At 42.5% G+C, this 19817-nt stretch overlaps 1 protein-coding gene across 6 annotated transcripts in view; it reads left to right on the forward strand.

Moving 5' to 3' along the window:
* Positions 1 to 42: 42 nt before the first annotated feature.
* Positions 43 to 19817, forward strand: part of PEX3 (peroxisomal biogenesis factor 3) — a 60110-nt gene continuing 40335 nt past the window's right edge. For 5 of the 6 annotated variants that reach the window (XM_077143361.1, XM_077143362.1, XM_077143360.1 and 2 more), the window contains exons 1-5: positions 43 to 236; positions 9220 to 9351; positions 14331 to 14412; positions 18337 to 18380; positions 19523 to 19647. In XM_077143361.1, coding sequence (XP_076999476.1) covers positions 164 to 236; positions 9220 to 9351; positions 14331 to 14412; positions 18337 to 18380; positions 19523 to 19647 — 456 coding nt within the window. In that variant the 5' untranslated portion in view covers positions 43 to 163. Of the gene's footprint in view, positions 237 to 5083; positions 8292 to 9219; positions 9352 to 14330; positions 14413 to 18336; positions 18381 to 19522; positions 19648 to 19817 lie in introns of those variants that run through there. The other variant, XM_077143363.1, reaches the window with a different exon arrangement.

The raw sequence follows: 19817 nt of genomic DNA on the forward strand, positions 1-19817 counted from the left end.
CGGCGCGGCCGGCCGGGCCCACGCCCCTCGGCGGCGCTGACAGCCGGCGGGCGGCGACCGGGCTTCGGAGCGCGCGGGGCGGCTCGGCGGCGCTCGTCCAGGTCGCGGCCGGGACCGAGGCCTCCTGGTGACCCCTTGCCCTAGCGCGCACCCGGGCCCGAAAATGCTGCGGTCCGTGTGGAATTTTCTGAAACGTCACAAGAAGAAGTGCCTCTTCCTGGGCACGGTGCTCGGAGGTGGGTGTCCGCGCGCGGCGGGGGCCCGGAGGACGGGCGGGGACAGGACCCTTTCCCGGGCCGAGGGTTCGGCGCCCGGGGCGCTTCTCTGGGCCCTTTGCCCGCTGGCCGCCTCTTGCCCCGGCTCCAGCCGGACTTCTCGGAGCGACCCCGGGGCGCTCGCCGCCGTAGCTGTCTTGTTTTTCTACGGCCTGCCGGGAGGGTCCTCGCTGCTGTTAGGCGCTCCTGTTACTTGGCGTGGCTTTCGTCCGCTGGGTTTTCATGTTCTCGTGGAGTTATGCAGCCTGCACTTTGGGGAGTGTGCACAGTTAAGCTAAATCTTTTGAAACAGCACTGGAGGTCCAGATATATACACTAGACAAAGAAAAAAAAATCAGTGTTTTCGCACAGATTGTGCCATTTTAGTGGAATACAAACTATGCGATAAGAAAATGAGGGGGAGTTGTGCAAGGATTTTGGAGGTGGGATAAATGCCCGACTAGCTGACGTAAGTGGCCCTGGCTGAAAGAAGATTTAGAAACACATAATGTAACAATCTTGGAACCCTTTATCCTCCTGTGACAGTCCTGTCGTAATAGGCAGGAATTGGAAGGAGAGAATAGAAAAACATATAAATTATACAATAAAGAAAACTAAGGACGTAGGTTAAAAATGAGAGACGTTTTAGAAGTTGAATTTTTGAGAAATACTCTTATTCCTAACTACATGTTCTGTTTTAGAAATGCTTAAAAGTCAAGGACAAAAGTTTCCCAAAGATTTCTTTGATTTAAAGATTAAGAGGAGTAGAAAAAATATTCAGAGGGATAGAAAAAAAAGTATTAATATTTTATAATAAAGAAAAGGAGGTAAGTTTGAAAAAAGAGCAGAGTAGATATGGCGGTTTTCAAACTGAGCCCATTCCTGTGGGTGTGAACCCTTGTAAATAGGACCTTTGGATGAAGTTACTTCAGATAATGTGTGGCCCAAAATGGGTCTTAATCCTGTTACTGAAGGCCTTTAGGGAAGAGTAACAGAAAGAAAAAAAAGCCACAGAGAGAGCAGCCAGAAGCTGAAAGTCAAGGAAAACTGGAAGAGAAAGGAAAGACCAGGAGAAGCTGCCTTGTCCAATGCTAGTGTGACAGAAGAGCCGAGAAACACTAGCAGCCAGCCCCAGAATGCCAGGCTTTGGGAGAAAACATTGTCTTGATGCAACCTTGATTGGAATTTCTTCTAGTTTCAAAACTATGAACCAATAAATTCCCATTGTTTAAGCCAACCCATTGCATAATGTTTGCTTTAGCAATGACAAAATTAAAACAGTTTTTGGTACAGAGAGTGGGGTGCTGCTGTTGCAAATACCATCTGTGCCAGTTTGAAAGGATTATGGGACCTAAAAAAGCCTGATCCATTTTGTGGAGGCAGCTGTTTCTTTTAATCCCTATTCAGTACTGTAGGTTGGAAACTTAATTCGATTATCTCCACAGGGATGTGATACACCCAGTTGTGGGTATTAAACCTTTTATTAGAGGGAGATGTGATTCCACCCATTCCAGGTGGGTCTTGATTAATCATTTACTGGAATCCTTTAAAAGAGGAAACATTTTTGAAAAAGCTTGAGAGCAACAGAGCGACGAGATCCATGAGAGCAGAAACCTTTGAAGATGAAGAAGGAAGACGCCCCCTGGGAGCTTCATCAAACAAGAAGCCTGGAGAAAGAGCTAGCAGATGTCACCATGTTCGCCATGTGCCTTTCCAGTTGAGAGAGAAACTCTGAATGTCATAAGACCTTGCTGAACCAACGTATCTTTTCCTAGATAGCTTGGACATTTCCATAGCCTTGCATTAATTTGGACATTTTCACAACTTTAGAACTGTAAATTTGCAACTTATTAAATGCCCTTTTTAAAAGCTTTTCTGTTTCTGGTGTATCACATTCCGGCAGATAGCAAACTAGGACACCAACAAATGTGAAAACAGCTTTGAAACTGGGTAATAGTTAGAAGCTGGGAGAATTGTGAAATGCTTGATAGAAAAGGTCTAGATTGCTTTGAAGAGACTGTTGATAGAAAAATTGGATGCTAAAGGTACTTCCGATGAGGCCTTAGAAGGAAGTTATTAATATTTTATTGGAAACTGAAGGAAAAGCAGTCCTTGTGTTAACGTGGCAGAGAACCTGGCACAGTTGCATTCTGATGTTGGTTGGTAGGCAGAGCTTGAACCTGATGTACATGGCTATTTAGCTGGGGAACTTTCCAAGATAAATGTGGAAACTGCAGCCTGGTTTTTCTTTGCAGCTTCTAGTATAATGTGAGAGGAAAGGGATAAACTGAGGACTGAACTCTTAAGCACAAAGAAACCAGAAATTGATGGTTTGGAAAATCCTGAGCCTTTCTAGATAGTGTTTTCTTAGACCAGGACAGAAACTGCTGTATCAGACACTTCCTTGAGATTCTGACAGGCAAGTCCTCGGAGGACAGCTCTCCCTGTGAGAGTTTAACTGAACATGGATCCGGTCAGCCATTTCGGGGGACCTCCGGATTGGAAATGCAGTTATGCAGGAAAGATTGGTAAAAAGTCCTTCTATCTATGATTTGGATCCCTATGAATTGTACAAAAGCTGACAGATTTTTGAGAAATTTGCATGAGTATAACACCTGCCAGCCTGGACTGAAATGGATTGAATTGAAGGAAGAATGACTTCACTGGCAGAACCGTGGAAACTGAGGTTTGCACCCAAGAGATCTCCTCTGACCAAGAGAGTGGGCCCTTCCGTGTGTGTGGAGAGGGCAGGATCACTCCAAAATTTGGAGGAGTCAGGCCTTCTGCCCTCGGGCGGGGGGCTGGGGGGTGTTATTCCACCCTGTTGTTCAGGGGTAGTGCTGCCACCCCAGTGCTTGGAAATGGTGAAGCCTGTGCTCCACTATTTGCATAAAGCCTGGTCGCCATCCCAGTGCTTTTGACGAAGCTGTGTCTCGGTTTTCCTGGAGAGATTTGCCACCATCCCAGTGCTCAGAGAGGGTGAAGCCTTCCCCCCTAGTATTCAGGGAGAGCATGGCCACGGCCCAAGTTCTTGGAGAAGGGGTGGGGTTGCTGCCCCATCAGGCCCAAAGGACAAAACGTGGTTCCGTGGGTGACTCTGAGACCTTGAAATCTAATGGAATATGTATGCCTTGCTGGGTTTTGAAATTCTTTGAGACCCATGACCCTGTTTTCCTTCCAATTTCTTGCTTCTGTAATGGGAATTTTTATCCTATGCCTGTCCTTCCTTTGAATATTGAAAGTAGATAGCTTGTTCTGTAAGTCTCATAGGTCTGCAGTCAGAGGGAAATTGTGCCTTAGAACAGAGCACACCCCTAATTGATTTTAATGACACTTTGTGCTTAGCATTGTTAGTGAAATGACTTAAGTCTTTTGGGCTGTTGTGATGAATTGACTGTATTATGCATGTGAGAAGAACGTCTTTTTGGAGTACAGAGGGTGGACTGTGGTGGTTTGGAGCTGTGTACCCCCAAAAAACTTGTTCTAACGCATGATCCATTCCTGTGGGTGTGAACCCTTGTAAATAAGTCTTTTTGATGAGGTTCTTTCACATAAGATATGGCCCAGGATCCTGTAACTGAAGGTCTTATAGGATAGGTCACAGAGAGAGAAAAAAGCTACAGAGGAGGCGTTCAGAACTGAAAGAGGAACCTGGAATAGAAGAGCGAGACCAGGCCAGGTTGCCGTGTGCATTTTCATGTGACAGAAGAACCGTGGTCACCAGCAGCGAGCTGCAGAGCACCAAGCTTTGGGAAGAAGGGAACACCTTTTGGATTTCTAGCCTCAAAACCATGAGGCAATAACTTGCCAATGTTTAAGCCAACTCATTGCATAGTATTTTCTTGAGCAGCCAAGAAATCACACTAGTAGATGACCATAATTAGTCATATTCTTTGTGCTTCAGGGGACGGGTCCTATCACGAGTTAAGTTTCCATCGATCCAATTTAAGAAATGATTATCAAGTGCTTCCATGTTGAAGGTAATCAAATGAAGGTATAATATTACAGAACTATTTAATACTATTAGCTATCATTTATTGGGTACCCTCTGTGTGGCAGGCAATGTGCCAAGCTCTTTCTATGCAGTGGGGATGGCAGTGGGGTAGTTACTGTTATCTCTTCAAATAGAAGGAAACTAGAGCTCTAAGCAGTTAAGAAACTTGGTCAGGGTCATAATTGGGGAACTGAAATTAGACCCCAAAAGAACATTCTTTTTGCACTCTGCCACTATAGCTTCATGGTCTGAAGGAAGAAACAACATTTTATGGTCTGATAGGAAGAAACAACAATGAAAATACAAAGCAGTAAGAAAACTGTAAAAATTGCTGTGAAGATCAGGTGGGGTAGAGAGCACATAGCGTTGTTAAAGATCAGTCAGAAAGGACTTCAGGGCAGTGGCCCATTTTGACAGCCTTGAAAGGTAGGTGATATTTCAACATGCTTGCTCAAAGTCTGGCTATTCAGTGGTTAAAAAAAAAAAAAAACGAAGTAAAAGTTTTGTGTTGTAGACATCTTTATTCTGTTTCCTTGCTAGGTAACTGGGTGCTGTAAACCAGTTTTTACAGTTCAAACAAATTTTTACAATTTGACCAGTTCGTGAAAAGACTGGCGCAGTGGTTTTCAAACTTTTGAGTCTATTCTTCTTTATACTCTTAAAAATCATTAAGTAGCTCAAAGAGCTTTATTTAAAGTATGAGCTGTACCTTTTAATATTACTGTATTAGAAATTAAAATCAGGAAATTTTGAGAATATTTATTAATTATTAACTTATAAATTTATTAATATTAAAATAAATAAAATATTAATAAAAAACCATATTTTTCAAAAAAGTTAATGAAAAGAATGTCATCATTTTACATTTTCACAAATCTCTTAAGTCTGGTTTAATGGAAGAAAGCTGGCTTCTCATCCCTGCTTCTGTGTTCAGTCTGTTGCAATACCACACATCGTGTAGCATACAGAATACTCCACTCTACACTCTTGAGAGCATGCGGATGATAAAAGGCAAATAACGTTGTAGTACTATTATAGAAGTAGTTTTGACCTTGCAGATCCCCTAAAAGGGTCTTGGCCCAGGGTTTCCCAGACCGCACTTTGGGAACCATCACACTTAATCGAGTGATGTTGAAGGTGACCAGAGCCATATTCATTGGCTCATTATCCAGAAGCACAGTGCATGGATGTATGCCTTCATTCCTCTAGTTTGTGACCTCCTCAGATGTCCCATTTATTCATTTGTTCTTTCAGCAAGTAATTGAATGCGAGTAAGTTCCTGCTGTCACTGGCGATCTGCAGGGATGAGATAGAGCCCTAACGTTGAGGAGCACATGCTGGAGACTGGAAAGCAGAAATTAAAATAAACCAAGGTAGTGCAGTGATGCTCCTGTAGTACAAGAATAGAGCAAAGTGCTATGGGAGCAGGAGAGAGCAGAATGAAGATATCTGGCAGGCTTTGCAAGGGAAGCACTTCCACTGGAGCTGAGTTGTAAAGCTAGCCAAGGAAAAGGGGACCCAGGAGGAAGAGGGAGAAGTATGTTTTTTCTAATCTGCTAGTCAGATTCACTCATAGTCCAAAAAACTCACTACATACAGGGAGCCATCTTAGTGTTTCATTTTGCAATATAGTTTGAAAAATAATCATTTTACATGTAACTTTCAGTAACCTGTGTGCAGATTAAAATATAAGCAGTTAATTCAGAGCTCATTTTGTGAAACCTGTCAGTTTTTCATCCTACTGGGATTGTTGCTGTATCATCAGAGACCTGTTGCTTTTCACAACTCAGCTATTTCAGTATGGCTTAGCATAGGGTATAAACGTGGAGTGGCTGAAGATGACTTTGAGGTGAAACTAGAGCCAGGCTACGTGAAGGACCTTCCTGAGTGTGCTAGTATATCAAATGTGGACATTGTCCTGTACACACTGTTTCTTAAACGTCTGTGTCACTTCAGAAGCATGATAAAAACACAGGTTCTTTTTCTTTAGGTCTGGAGTGCTGTTCGTGAATTCCTTAATTCATTCAGCAAATACTTACTGAGCTCTCGCTGTGTACCAGTCAAGGTTTTGTGCCTTGGGAACGCAGCATCAGACAAGACAAGGCATTTTGGGGAAGTTCTTATGGGACTTCCATAAAGCCTATGTTTTAACAAGTAATTCTTATGCTCATGGTAAAGGGGTGCTGGCAGTGTTGAAGGGTAGCAAATACAACGCTGAGGATGTCAGATTGATGTTTTAGAAAAGCCTTTGCATGTGAAAGGTAGATTAGAAGGGTGTGAGTCCAGAGATAAAAGAAAAGGGTAGGAAGCCGGTGAACCACTTGCAGAGCCTTAAGATTCAGGGTCTGAAGGAAGACATTGCAGAAGAAGAAGAAAGAGGTGGAAGATTTAAAATATCTTTCTGAGATATAGAATCGGAATAGCAGGATTTGGTGATCTCTTAGGTTGGAAATGGAGTTAACAGATTATTTTCAAACTCTTATTGAAATTATTAACCTAATAAAATAGTTGCAGTGCAGAGATTTTCATCCAGGAAGAGAAGAGTAAGAGAAGTTTTAAGACAATCAAATTCATAATATGGAAAAACTGGAGGATATTTTGCCTTACACCAATGCTCCAAAAGGAAATCTCAAAACGATATCTATCTTTTTTAGTAAAACTTTTCACTAATTGTAAATAAAGTCTAGCTATAGAAGAAACTTTAAAGTGTCTCTAACCTCAGACTATCATTTTAACTGGTGAAGATATTTAGACCCAGACTGGGGAGAAGCCGTGCTTGGAGTCACCTAACTAGCTGGAACAGGAGCTTCAGACCCACATGTCCAGGCCTGAGTCCAGGGGCCCGGCAGGCACACAGTCCGGGGCTCCCGAGTCATCTGCCTCCCCCGGCTGCCCTAGGGTGACCTGTGTGAGAAAACAGGGTCCGAGAATTGCGGGGGCAAGGGACTGAGTCAGCACTCACTTCAGTGCTGGGTCAGGAAAGGCAGAGATTGTGGGATTTTAGCCTTGTTCCATTTTCTTTTCTTAGCTTTGGTGAGAATGTATATTTATCATATACAACATTTCCTTTAAAAAATGTTTTTATCAGACATTTTTGAGAATCTGATGAAAGTGTATACCTTTTCCCCATTAAAATGCATATGCCAATCAGATTCACTCATAATCCAAAAAACTTCTTACTGCACGCAGGGTGCCATACTGGTGTTTCATTTTGCGATATAGTTTGAGAAATAATCATTTTACATGTAACTTTCAGTAACCTGTTGGGCAGAATTAAATATAAGCAGTTAATTCAGAACTTATTGTTAACTAAGACTTCTCTGTCAAATGGTGATTTTTGTGAAACCTAAATCAGTTTTTTAATCCTCCTGGGATTGTTGGTTTATCATCAGCTTATTGAGGATTAAAATAAAGGGAGCCATGAGCTTTTATTTGTTCTTTGAACGTGATTATAATATGTGTTTATTTGCATACAAACATAGCAACAGTAATCATTTATTTCTGACTAATTTTCGTAGCACATACCCTTGTACTGAACTATTATTTTTAGAAGTATATAGCATCTTAGCTGATCTGTAACACCTTTTAGTGAAAATAATTCAGGCTGGTGTTTGCTTTGAGGTTCCTAGACAGGTATGCCCTCCTCCCCTGTGGTAATCAGACCCAGTTCATTTAATCAGAGCCTTCTTCTTGGTAGATAATTGGGAGCCACATGGTTGGAGGTGGGTGAGAGTTAGGTACTCCCCCAGAGCCTTGCCAGCCAGCAGCAGTGAAACCACACCCTGCCCCACCACGAGCCGTCTGAGCGAGCAAATGTGAGCAGTCACACAGCCCGTGCTGTGGCTCCTTGAAGGCGCAGCGCTGCGACAGAACCTGCGCAGAAGATTCACTGAAAATTGATATTAAGAGCACTACAGTGGCAGGTTCAGCTCATCATCTGGCTGATTTCTTTCACTGAGACTCCGGAGTTGGCTGGTAAGGCCTTGACGCTAAGCCCTTCCTGTGGACAAGTGATTCATATGATGAATCCTCTGAATTGGCAGGTGAGGCCCCTAGGCTAAACGGTTCCTGCAGGTGCTGTGAGCACTCAGACTGAAATGTTTCCCCTAGCCCAGCATCCTGAACACCACTGATTTCATCTCTCAACATCTATTTCTGGTCTTCATTATCCTAGTTGACTGAGTACTGGGTGCCGGTCGGAGATAAGGTTGGCTGAAGTGTGTAACTTGGAGTGTGGCTTTTAACTCGATGCACACTAAGCTCTCTGGAGCATGTTCCGTCCCCAGCAAAGGCGGGAACGACACTCACTGTGTAAAACGCTTCACGGTTCATTACAGAGCACAGCACACCACCTGTTCTTCTAACACATGGGTGAATCAGTATCTGTTTGATTAGCTGCCATTTTTTCATTTTTTAAAAAAATTTTATTGTATTTTTTAAAAGTATTATATGTTCATTGAAAAAGATATGGAAATTATAGAAAGACATATAGAAAAAAATTTCACCTGTTATCCCATCATTTGGCAAAGATCAATATATGTGAGGAATCTAAACCTATCTATTTTTCTGTGCACTTTTTATTTTAAAAAAATAAAATCTAGGGAGTCATACTTTATCATCTAACAATATAGCATTGTTAGATTAGGAATCACTAACTGTTGGTTACTAGTAGCTACCTGGGAGCCCATTGTACCTGTGGACCACCACTTGAGCGTTTCCCTCTCTGCAGCTGAACGTTTAGAATATCTTGGCTCTTAGGCTTGCTTCCTCATTTTCTTTGCCTTGGGCTGTTAAGATGCTAATCTCTTTGTCCTTCTCTTTAAGCCAGTCTTACACAGTTTAACTCAGAATTTTAAATTGTGATATTTTAGCTATATAATTGGATAAAGCAAGTTAAAAATAATGCTTGAAATTTCTAATATTCTACATAACTGGATTACTATACTAGCCTGTTTTTAAAACTGATTGCAGGAGTATATATCCTAGGAAAATATGGACAGAAGAAAATGCGAGAAATACAGGAAAGGGAAGCTGCAGAGTACATTGCCCAAGCTCGACGGCAGTACCACTTTGAAAGCAACCAGAGGACGTGCAACATGACAGGTAGGGCTGGGCGGGTCGTGTCGCAGAGAGGTGGCAGTGGAATGGATGTCTGTCAGCCCCCAGGAGAGCAGGGGCAAAAGAGTGACATGTGGAGCCAGCATTTCCATCGTTCTAGTGAAAGACATCGCTTTAAATGTGAATTTTGATAGTAAACATAAGTCATTGCAAATGTGCACACATTTGTTATATCCATTCATTCAGCAAATACTGTGGCTTCTGGCACAGGGAAACAGGAGGTGAATTGCAAAAAGCAAACTCACTGACCTTTGGAGTTTGTGTTCTAGTGAGAGGAAAAGATGATAAGCTTGGACACTCACTTGAGGCAGTGGAGGCTACTGTGTGAAAGTGCAGCTGTGGGGGTGGGAAGTACTCCTTACTTCAGGGCCCCCAGCAGACTCAGGCCCTTGGGGGAGGGACCTTTGTGGGGGAACTAAGAAGGCCTAGGGTAGGCACAAGCTTAGCCGAAAAAACAGTCAAAAGGCCCTGTGGCCAGGCACAGAGGGTAAGGGGCGAGTGAAGGGAACAAGGCTGCAGAGGCTGGCCTGACCCCAGCCCACCATGTAGATCACAGCATAGTTATAATGCACTACAGCACTGCGTAGCCGTGGACCTGTAATCCCAGTACAATGGCATACACTCAGTCGTTGTTAAGTAATGGCGATAATATAACCTCTAGAGCTAAAGCCTACTGTGCGAACGCTGTAACAAAGCCAGCCTGTCCATAATTTGAAGACACAGTGTTTTATTACAATTTGCATAACTCTTTGAAGAATGAGGCCTCAAATCTGTGTCAAACCTGTTTTACTTTTTCATTTTTTAAGCATTAAAAAAAAACTTTCTATAATATTTCTTTTAAGGACAATTAATTTAGAAAGAAATTATAAAGGTCCATTTTAAACATAGAATTTCTTTTTAGAGTTGAAAGGACTTCATTATTAGCTTATTTGCCTCATTTTACAGATAAGAGGCTGAAACCAGGACAGCTAAGAGGTACTCATCCAAGGTTACAGTAGGAGTACACTCTGTTCTGTGAAGTAATGATATTCAGAAGAACGCCTGCATTCTCTAAAGCCAGTGGCAGTCTCAGCTGCTGTCTGGGCTGGCTGCTCCAATGGAGTCCTGGAGTGGAGTGCAGGCAGCGAGGCAAGTCAAGTCCATGCCTGGTTGTTTTCATTCTCTGTGGGTCTTGGGGTAAAGTGCTAAACCTCAGTTCTCTCTATAGGATGACCATCATAAAACCCACTTCATAAAGGTCTTACGAGTTGATTCCATAACGTGCTTGGTGCGTAGTCAGTGCCCCACAATGATAACCCTGAAAAACTACACAATTCCTTAAACTCCTCAGCATTCATGTAGTGCCTTGCCAAGGACACCTTACGGAATGTGTTAGAGAACGTGAAAGTTCTGTTTGTGATGATGCCTCAGGTTTTCAAACGTGGATAGGTAGCTCCTGAGTCAAAAATAACACCTCAGCTTGATATGGGCCCATATCAGTTTGGGTCCGCTGAGAAATGGATGCTAAAATGGGATTAGGTATACAACAGATTTATTGGAGGAAAAAGAACATGGAGAAAGGAGCAGGATTGGCAAGGAGAACCTCTAGAGCACAGTGCAGGTCTAATGCCTCGGAAAGGTCCGGGGAGGGAAAGGGGAGGGTCTTGGCCCACAGTGCAGCTCAAAGGGTGTCAGAGCAGGCCAGTATGGAGGTCTCAAGGCCACGTTGCCTGATGGAGGGACCTAGCAGTTAGGGGCCACAGCACTGTCCATGATACAGGGTCCATCAGTGACCCTGAGCACATTCACTGTCCCATGGCAATGACAGGACTTATTAGTGCCCCCCAAGTATGCTCACTGCCCGCTGGTGATGGCAGGCTGTGTTAGGTTCCATCCTGAGTACACTCACCATCATCCCACAGCAATGACGTGCCACATCAGTGCCCCCCAAGCACACTCACTGCCCCACGGCAACGACAGGCCACGCGAATATTCCCCATTACGCTCACTGCCCCACGGCAACGACAGGCCACATGAATGTCCCCCCAGCATGCTCACTGCCCCACGGCAACAACAGACCACGTGAATGTCCCTGAGCACGCTCACTATCCCATAGTGATAACTGACCCCATTAGTGTTTCCCAAGCACAGCACTCAACGCAGCACCAGCATGGCAGCCTAAGGTCTGATTAACACATTTCCACACCCTGACAGGCCTCACTGAATCAACAGCTGATTGTCGGCAGTTAAGGAAAGAACGGGTGATCACTAGGAGCCAAAGTAAAGGCTCGCTGAAGTTCCTTCCAGATTAGTTTTCTGGTTTGCACTAATAATGGGGTTACAAATAATATGACTAAATTTCCGTCCGTTTGGATAAGAGGAATAATACATACGCTAGAAAAAAATTAGTACTTTAGATAAATTTATCTAGTTTTCTTAACCCAAGAAGTTGGTCCCAACTTGAAATTATGCCAGTTCTGGGCATTGCCGTTGCTGTATCTTCTCAGGGGTTTTACTAAAGATTTAGGAAAAAATACCTATTAAATTCACAGATACTGATATGCCAGTACGTGTATGTGATACCACAAATGAGGTTTCAGGGTTAGGGTAAACAGATTGTAGTGCCTTAAAAGGCAGTTTGTACAGCTACATTCCAGGTAGGCCTAAGTACTTTTGTAAGTTTGAAGAAGAATTGGGCATTGCAGCTGAGCGTTAGCTTGTGAACCAACTGAGTGATTTGACTTCTAGAAACACTAATTTATCTCCAGGCCCCAGCAAGAAGCGCCTGTGTTCCAGGTCAAAGGTCATTATATCACATTCCTCAGTCACCTGGATGCAGCCTTATTCTGGCCATCCCGTGCAGGAAGGTGTTTGTCAGTGGGAGTGGGCCTGAGGAAGCCCAGTTAGGACGGCACTAACAGGAGCTGCTCCTGTAGGACATTTCCCACGTGCAGAGGAGCTCTTCTGAGGCCTTTATGTGTCTCAGTTCATCCTTACGACAGTCCTGCATTATCAGTTTACTCTTGAGGAAACTGAGGCACAGATTGCTGAGGTGGCTTGCCCAGCGCCACACGCTCAGTCTAGTGAAGGACCATCCTGGGATGCCTGGTTGGCTGGAGATTTTTCGCTGTAAGGAATCATGACTGTACTCTCCGTGACTATAGACCCAGAAGGTCAACTGTTCAACGTCAACCAGTGACAGAGGGACAGACGCGTCTGGTTAAGCAGGCCGAAGTGGGGATGATGTGCTCTTACCTCGCAGGAGAATTCCCGAAGAGAGTCCTCATGTCCCTAAACCACATAATCTTTAAACCCTTCCCTCCCGGCTCAGTCTACCATTTTCCGAATGTAGAATTCTTATCCTTGCTTCGTACATTAGGGCCAGGTGTGTAGGCCAGGTGCACAGAAGGCCAACCTCCCTCATTATGTAGGCTCTGCGCTGGTTCTTTAGATGACAGGCTGAGTAACTTCAGGGGTTAGACCAAAGTCGAGGAGAGATGCTGAAAGTACAGAGTGCAGCACTGAAATAAATGTCTCAACTGAGTTAAAACCTGTACTTTCTATTCAGAAAAATAACATGGGTTTTGTGATTAATATGTCCTGCCTAGTTCAGAGATGGAAATCGTGCAATAGAGTCTTCCCTTTTAGAAGGTGATGTGTGTTATGTCTGGGTATTTTTTATTTTGCTGTATTTACTTATTAAGTTTTAGAAACTCATTTTAAATTTATGTTTACATTTCCCCAACATTTCTTTTATCATGTGTACAGCCAATGACTAAAGTAATTCCTAAAATTACATGCTGTATTTTAATTTATTTTTTTGAATGGGCAGGCACTGGGAATTGAACCCCTCTAGTATGGCAGGCGAGAATTCTACCACTGAGCCACCGTCACACTGCCCGCTATGTTTTATTTTAATAGTGCTTTCCCTAGAATACAGGATCTCATTTTGTCTTCATATTATTCATGGGAATTAGGGACGAGCAGTTGCCATTAACAAAGGCAAAGCTAAGGCTCAGCAGATCGTGCTTCCTAACCTGATGCACTTTATGTAGGTTATAATAAACAAATGCTTTGTGGTATTTAAGAAATAAACATTTTTCTAAAATTAGCAATAAATTGTGAATAAAAGATATAGCTGAAGATAAAAATTTTGATTGTTTATCAGAAATAAACATTTATTGTAAAAAATGTAGAAAGTACAGAAGAGAAGGTGAAAAACAAAATTATCTATAATCCATATTTTCAAACCAATCAGTTAACATTTGGGAATAATTCCATTCTTTCTTCTATATGCACTCGTTTAAATGATTCTGTGTGCATTCATTTGAATTGCTGTAATCATGGTATAAATACACAAGTTTCACTTAACTTAGCAGGTAAATAATAGCTTGTTAATATGTAGTCATTTTGTATTAATGATAAAAATGATAATTTGAATTGTCTGGCCTGACCTTCCACTTCTTGCTAGTGCTCTAAGACAGCCTTACTGAAGGAGGGCAGGGAGATGTCCACTAGCGAGTGTGCATCCCTCGAGTTGGACAGGCATCTGTCCTCCTAATGGAGTGCATCCCTCAGGGAGGGCAGGCACCCAACCTCCTAATAGGTATGCATTCCTCTGGGAAGGCAGGTGTCCGTTCCTCAGGGAGGGCAGGCCTCCGTCTGTCCTAATGGGTGTCCATCCCTCGGGGAGGGCAGGCCTCCAACTGTCCTAATGGGTGTCCATCCCTCGGGGAGGGCAGGCATCCATCTGTCCTAATGGGTGTCCATCCTTCGGGGAGGGCAGGCCTCCAACTGTCCTAATGGGTGTCCATCCCTTAGGGAGGGCAGGCATCCATCTGTCCTAATGGATGTGCATCCCTCAGGGAGGGCAGGCACCCAACCTCCTAATAGGTATGCATTCGTCTGGGAGGGCAGGTGTGCGTCCCTCAGGGAGGGCAGACCTTCATCCCACCTGTGACCTTGTTTATCTGTTTGTCCTGCAGTGCTGTCCATGCTTCCAACACTGAGAGAGGCCTTAATGCAGCAACTTAACTCTGAGAGCCTCACAGCTTTGCTGAAAAACAGGTAATTGCAAGGTATAGCAGTTCTTGGTTATACACTGAATTTAAAGTTTATGAATGAACTGAAAAAGATTTTCAAGTTTTCTGTTTCTTTATCTTTCTATTAATAATCTATTGGTATTAGAGTAAATAGGCTCAGTTTGAAAAAATATTAAATGATATATTATCGGATCCATCTTTTTTTTGTACTTTTATATATGCTCTCTGTCATTGCACCAAGCATTTAGGGTAATGATATTTGAGAGCATCCTGTTTTTATAAATAAGTAGGAGTTGTAATGCTTTGACATTATTCAGAAATTTAATTATTCAGTTCTCATGAATGCGTTCCTGAACCAGATGCTGAGGGGCTAACAAAGGCACGTTAAATACTGTGCTTCTTAAATTGCTTGCAGCATAATGATAAAGCATGTTAACAGACTTTAAGTAAATAAGACATGTGAACTTACATTTTAACTTGTGTACAAAATGAAGTACAGATATAACCTGAGCATGTGATAAGATAATATTAATTTACACTACCCTCGCCATTTATGTTTAGAAAGCGTTTTTGCATATATGATCTTTTATATGAAGTAAAAGTCTGCATTGAGGTGATGTAATTTGGTGTCATGTCTTAATTGTAGAATATTTCAACAAGGAAATGGCTTTCTTATTTTAATGAACAAGATTGGGGTTATGTCAGTTTTAGCTTATAAATTATAGGGGTGCTGAAGAAACATCAAACAGATTGCTCTAAGTTAACTACTGTACGTACCTAAGTAGAGGACATAAAAGAGACATTTTAATTTATGAAGTTTTAGTCTTATTGGGGAGAGAAGACAACTGACGTAAGTGAGCAGCACGGTCATGAATGCCGTGTAACGAGAGGCACCCTTCTTTCCCGCAAGGCCCTCTGTCCCTTTCTTCAGGGGGTTCTACCCTCTTCCCAGTTCAGAACTAGTGTCCAAAAGGTGAAGTAGACCAAGTAAACGATTACAATCTAGGGAAGTTCTGGGTGGGGCTGAGGGAAGAATAAAAGGTGTTGGGAGACCCTGTGGGGATGTAGAGAAGAAAACAGTCCCTCTCTGGAAGGAAAGGTGGGGCTTCCCTTTCCCCTGCGGGTTCCTGGACGAGGATCTTAATTCAGAGACTTTAGGGTGGACCACAGCTCTCCTCGTTCTCTGTGTCTTCTTTGAAGAGCTTGCAGTCGTGTTTTTCTTGTCTTTTTATTTGAAATTGTTATTTGCAATTTATGAAATAGCTGTCCTTTTGAAATCTATGAGGCTAACAAGGAGCTTGAGCCCTTGCCGAGTGGAGTCCAGTAAGGTCTCCCTCCCCTGGCTGCTGGGGACTCCCTCCCGGCTTCCAGCCCAAGAGCAACTTAATGTCTTTAAATTCATTGTGGTGATAACTGATCCAAAATAAATAAAAGACATGGTGGTGTTATTTTGTCAGTTTCATAATAGCAAATAAACATCCATCACTGTTTTCAACACTTGCCATTCTTATTGAAGATTGACAGTGGCAGTGGAATTTCATTGGCAAAGAATCTTAACCACCTTCCCTCACAAGAGAGGTATAGCACAGTGGAAAGGTTAGTTTAAATCTTGAATAGATATTGTAGTGCCGTTAAAGAGTCTGCTTGTCTTTTAACTTGATTTACATCTAACACATCATTTCAGAGGAATCTTTGCGGAGAAAATACTTTATCCCGTTCTACTACAAAAGATTTGGAATTGGAGTTTTAAAAAAAGATAATAGGGTCAATATTTTTAAATCTCACTTTATGGTCTAATAGCAATGTGTGCTGAACCCAGAAAATGTCCTGGGTGGCTTTAACTCTGTCCCCACCAGAGCCACCCAATGGACTTCTGCTCCAGCAAACCCAACTTCTAGCACGTGCCGTCGTTTGCCTCTACAGATCACTGCACTAAGCACTCTGTTGAAAAGTTTGGAATTACTATTTTATTATCTGGTTTCATTTAGAATTTTAAAAGAAGCACAGTGAAATTTCTCTTAGGTGGCATTCAAAAGATGGGACTTACCTGCATTGAAATACCCACCCTTTGAATTGTGGTTGATTCCCAGTTTATTCCAGAATAAACATGTCATTTCACCACAAGGCTTGAACATTAGCTTAAGGCTGAGGTGTGTCTTGGTTGTATGATTTACTCCATCTGTGCAGAATTTACACTGTCTAGGAAAGGGGTGACTGAGTCCTGGCGTCTGTGCAGGGCCAAAGAAAGACGAGAAGTTGGTAATATCCTATGACTGATGGAACTCAGTTTTCTAGGGAAATGTACGTTTGTATCTGAATATGGTAATAAAGCTGTGGGCTTGTAATTTGCATATCTTTGTGGTTTTCTTATTTCATTTTTTAGTAATTTGGTTTCATTGTATTTTAGAAAAGTAGTGGTCTGTGACAGATTGGAAATAAGAAGAAACCCAGTTCTTCCACATACGTGGTTTGAGAGGTGCTGAGCTGCCCCCTCTTAGCACCTCCAGGCATTGGAGCACTGTGCCACAGTGGGGAAGATCACACCTCTCACCCTGGGTGGCCTCCGGGGTATCCAGCATGCTGTCTCACTCCTAAGGGGGTTAGAAGACTACATGTGTATACACATTTACTGCTAGAAAACAAGGCAGCGGAAGATTAAAACATGCTTTTTGTTTAATGGTTATCTATAGGGAAGAAGGAGGAAAATTAATGAAGAGGAATAGAAAGAGACTTCTTTGAATGTACTGTATTGTTTCAATTTGACTTTGGAACCACATAAATATTTTACATAATTATAAAACTATGGTATTTAAAAACCAATCCCTAAAAATTGAGAGTTAAATAAATCAAATTAACCTAAATGGTTTTTTTGTTGATAGTATAACCACAAAGTCAGATACTCTGACACCCAGAAATTTGGCTATAATTCCTTAGAATAGACTGTGCAGATAAACAATTGAAAAAAAGAAACTAAAACCTCTTAACCCGTTTTCAGGCTGCTCTTCTTCTCATCCAGTGGTGTAGGGGGTGTGGGAGGAAGTAAATTAGTAATTATGTTGGTTTCATTCATTACTGGTGTGAGCAGAAGGAAACACTGTTGTGAGTTCATTGGAATTGAGTTAAAAACCTGTGGTCCTGATTTTAAATTAGAAGGGTCCGTGTGACCCCATGCTATATCCTCTCTCTCTGAATATCCGTACATATAACCATAAATAAGTACACACATGCCTGCTCCCAGCTTTGTCCACTGTGCAGGCTTAGAGATAATGGCCTGCCAGATAGCAATGAGCAAACCTACTCACAGTTGTGGGTTCTAAGTATCCTTTCCCCACGCAAGGCATCAAGCACCTTGGAGAAATGAGTGGCTTCAGGTCTGAAGCAAGAATTACACAAGATAAATCTAGCACAGCTTTTCGTAGCAAAAACAAGGAGCTATCAGAGATGGCTGGGGCGAAGGCAAAGGGTTCAGGAGCCAACCTGGGTCATCCCTAGTGGCCAAGGATGGGCAGTTTAGTTGTCAGTTAGATAATAATTGCAGTGGCTTGAAACATGCCAGAGATGGGTTTAAACTCAGGTGCTCATAGAGATACCTTAAAACAAAGAAATACCCCATTAGTTACCTCTGAAGGATCTCAGGACCCACTTCCTTATATGTAAAATGGTAAATAAAGGGGCAGAAGCATCTTTATGATAACCCATGTGTGCATTTACTCAGAAGCAGGAAAAAGCTTGGCAGGATGTTCCAAGGAGCGGGCTTATCATCATCATTGGCCCCTAGAGTTACAGTTGTTTTTGGCTCTATACTGTGGTCTTCATTATGCTTTCCAGGTTTTCTCCAGTGATCCTCTATTTTTAATTTTGAAAAATTAAATAGGGATCTATAAAGTATGTGTTTTTCTATTAGATTATATAGACTATTATTTTCTTCTCTTCTTATTTTTTTCTTTAGGCCTTCAAACAAGCTAGAAATATGGGAGGACCTGAAGATAATAAGTAAGCCTCCCTCTTCTCTGTGCCAATCCATCCTTAAACTGTTTATACAGGGAAGTTTGTGTACTGTGTTCTGTAGATAACTCTTTTTTCCCTGCCTCGTGAAACTGTGAGGGCTCAATAGTGCCTTTTCATGAAGGGGGTCAGAGGGTGGGGGCGCTGACCCAGGGTCAGCACCCAGTAAATATTCATGGTGAGAAAGACGTGCAGAACTGCTCTAGACTCCACGTGTCAGCTACTGACATCTCCAGTATCAGTCGGAAAAAAAGGTCTTGCAAAGTTTCATTATTGAAGACGATTAGAAACAAGGCCCACCCTGGAGCCTTTGTATCCACTGTGGTCTCAGAACTGTAATTTATTCCTCCTTTCCCTTGAATTCAGCCAGCCCTTACCAATTGGATGTTGCTTCAGCTTTGCCTATTTGGAAGCAAATGAAACCTCCCCAGTGCTCTGCATCTCCTTTCAGCCATCGGGCTCTCTCACCTTCCACAGCCAAAGATTTCAACATCCCTTGCTTCACCACTCCCACCCCTCTGACTCGCAACCACTGGCTTCCCCACCCACAGCGCCACCCAAGTAGTTCCCTCAGTCCCAGGAGTGCTTTTTGCTGCCCTCCTGCTAGGCACTGCCCCCAGCCTGCCAGACCTGTGCTCTGCCTGTTTGAACTCTGTCCTGGGCTGCTGGGAAGTCTTGTCCCAGGTCCCCTACCTACCTGTACCTTCCTCTAGTCCTTTCACAGGCTCTTTCTCCTCCTTGATCTGCCCTGGAAGATAGAGCCCTTCCAAACTCAGGCTCACCTCCCCCCCAGATGAGAAAGCTGGTGCTTCCCAGGCCTTGTTGGCTGTAATATATAACTGGCAGAGTATGGAACTATGTAGGGTGTATATGATTAGGTAATCATTTATAACTTACCCAATGTATTTTTACTGGTTATTTCAGTTGAGAGATAATATCTGTTGTACCTTCAACCAGTTGTAAGGAGATAAACTAGTTAGGAAATGTTGTGAATTGATACACTTTTATACTTGAAATAGCTGCAAATGTTCTTCCAAGTCATTTTATGAAAAAATAACCTTAAGGATGATTTTACACATTTGTTTGTATGTTTTAATAACATTCCGAAATGATTTTCTTCCTCCCTGAAGGCTTCACAAGAAGTATTGTAGCTGTATACAGTACATGTATGCTGATCGTTCTTTTGCGGGTTCAGTTAAACATAATTGGTGGATACATTTACCTGGATAACGCAGCAATTGGTAAAAATGGCACCGTAAGTGTAATAGACTAAATAGATAATGTCCCTTTCTTTCAAGAGATTTAACATTTAACTAGGTATTACTTATCCTGCTAACAGCTTCCATGAAATAAATGTCTTTGTACTTTGGGTGATTGTGAACTTACAGCTTTATAATTATTTTTCTTATTTTAAAATTGGACTTT

The sequence above is a fragment of the Tamandua tetradactyla genome, chromosome 25 (genome assembly GCF_023851605.1).
Source record: "Tamandua tetradactyla isolate mTamTet1 chromosome 25, mTamTet1.pri, whole genome shotgun sequence".
Taxonomy (NCBI): Eukaryota; Metazoa; Chordata; class Mammalia; order Pilosa; family Myrmecophagidae; genus Tamandua; species Tamandua tetradactyla.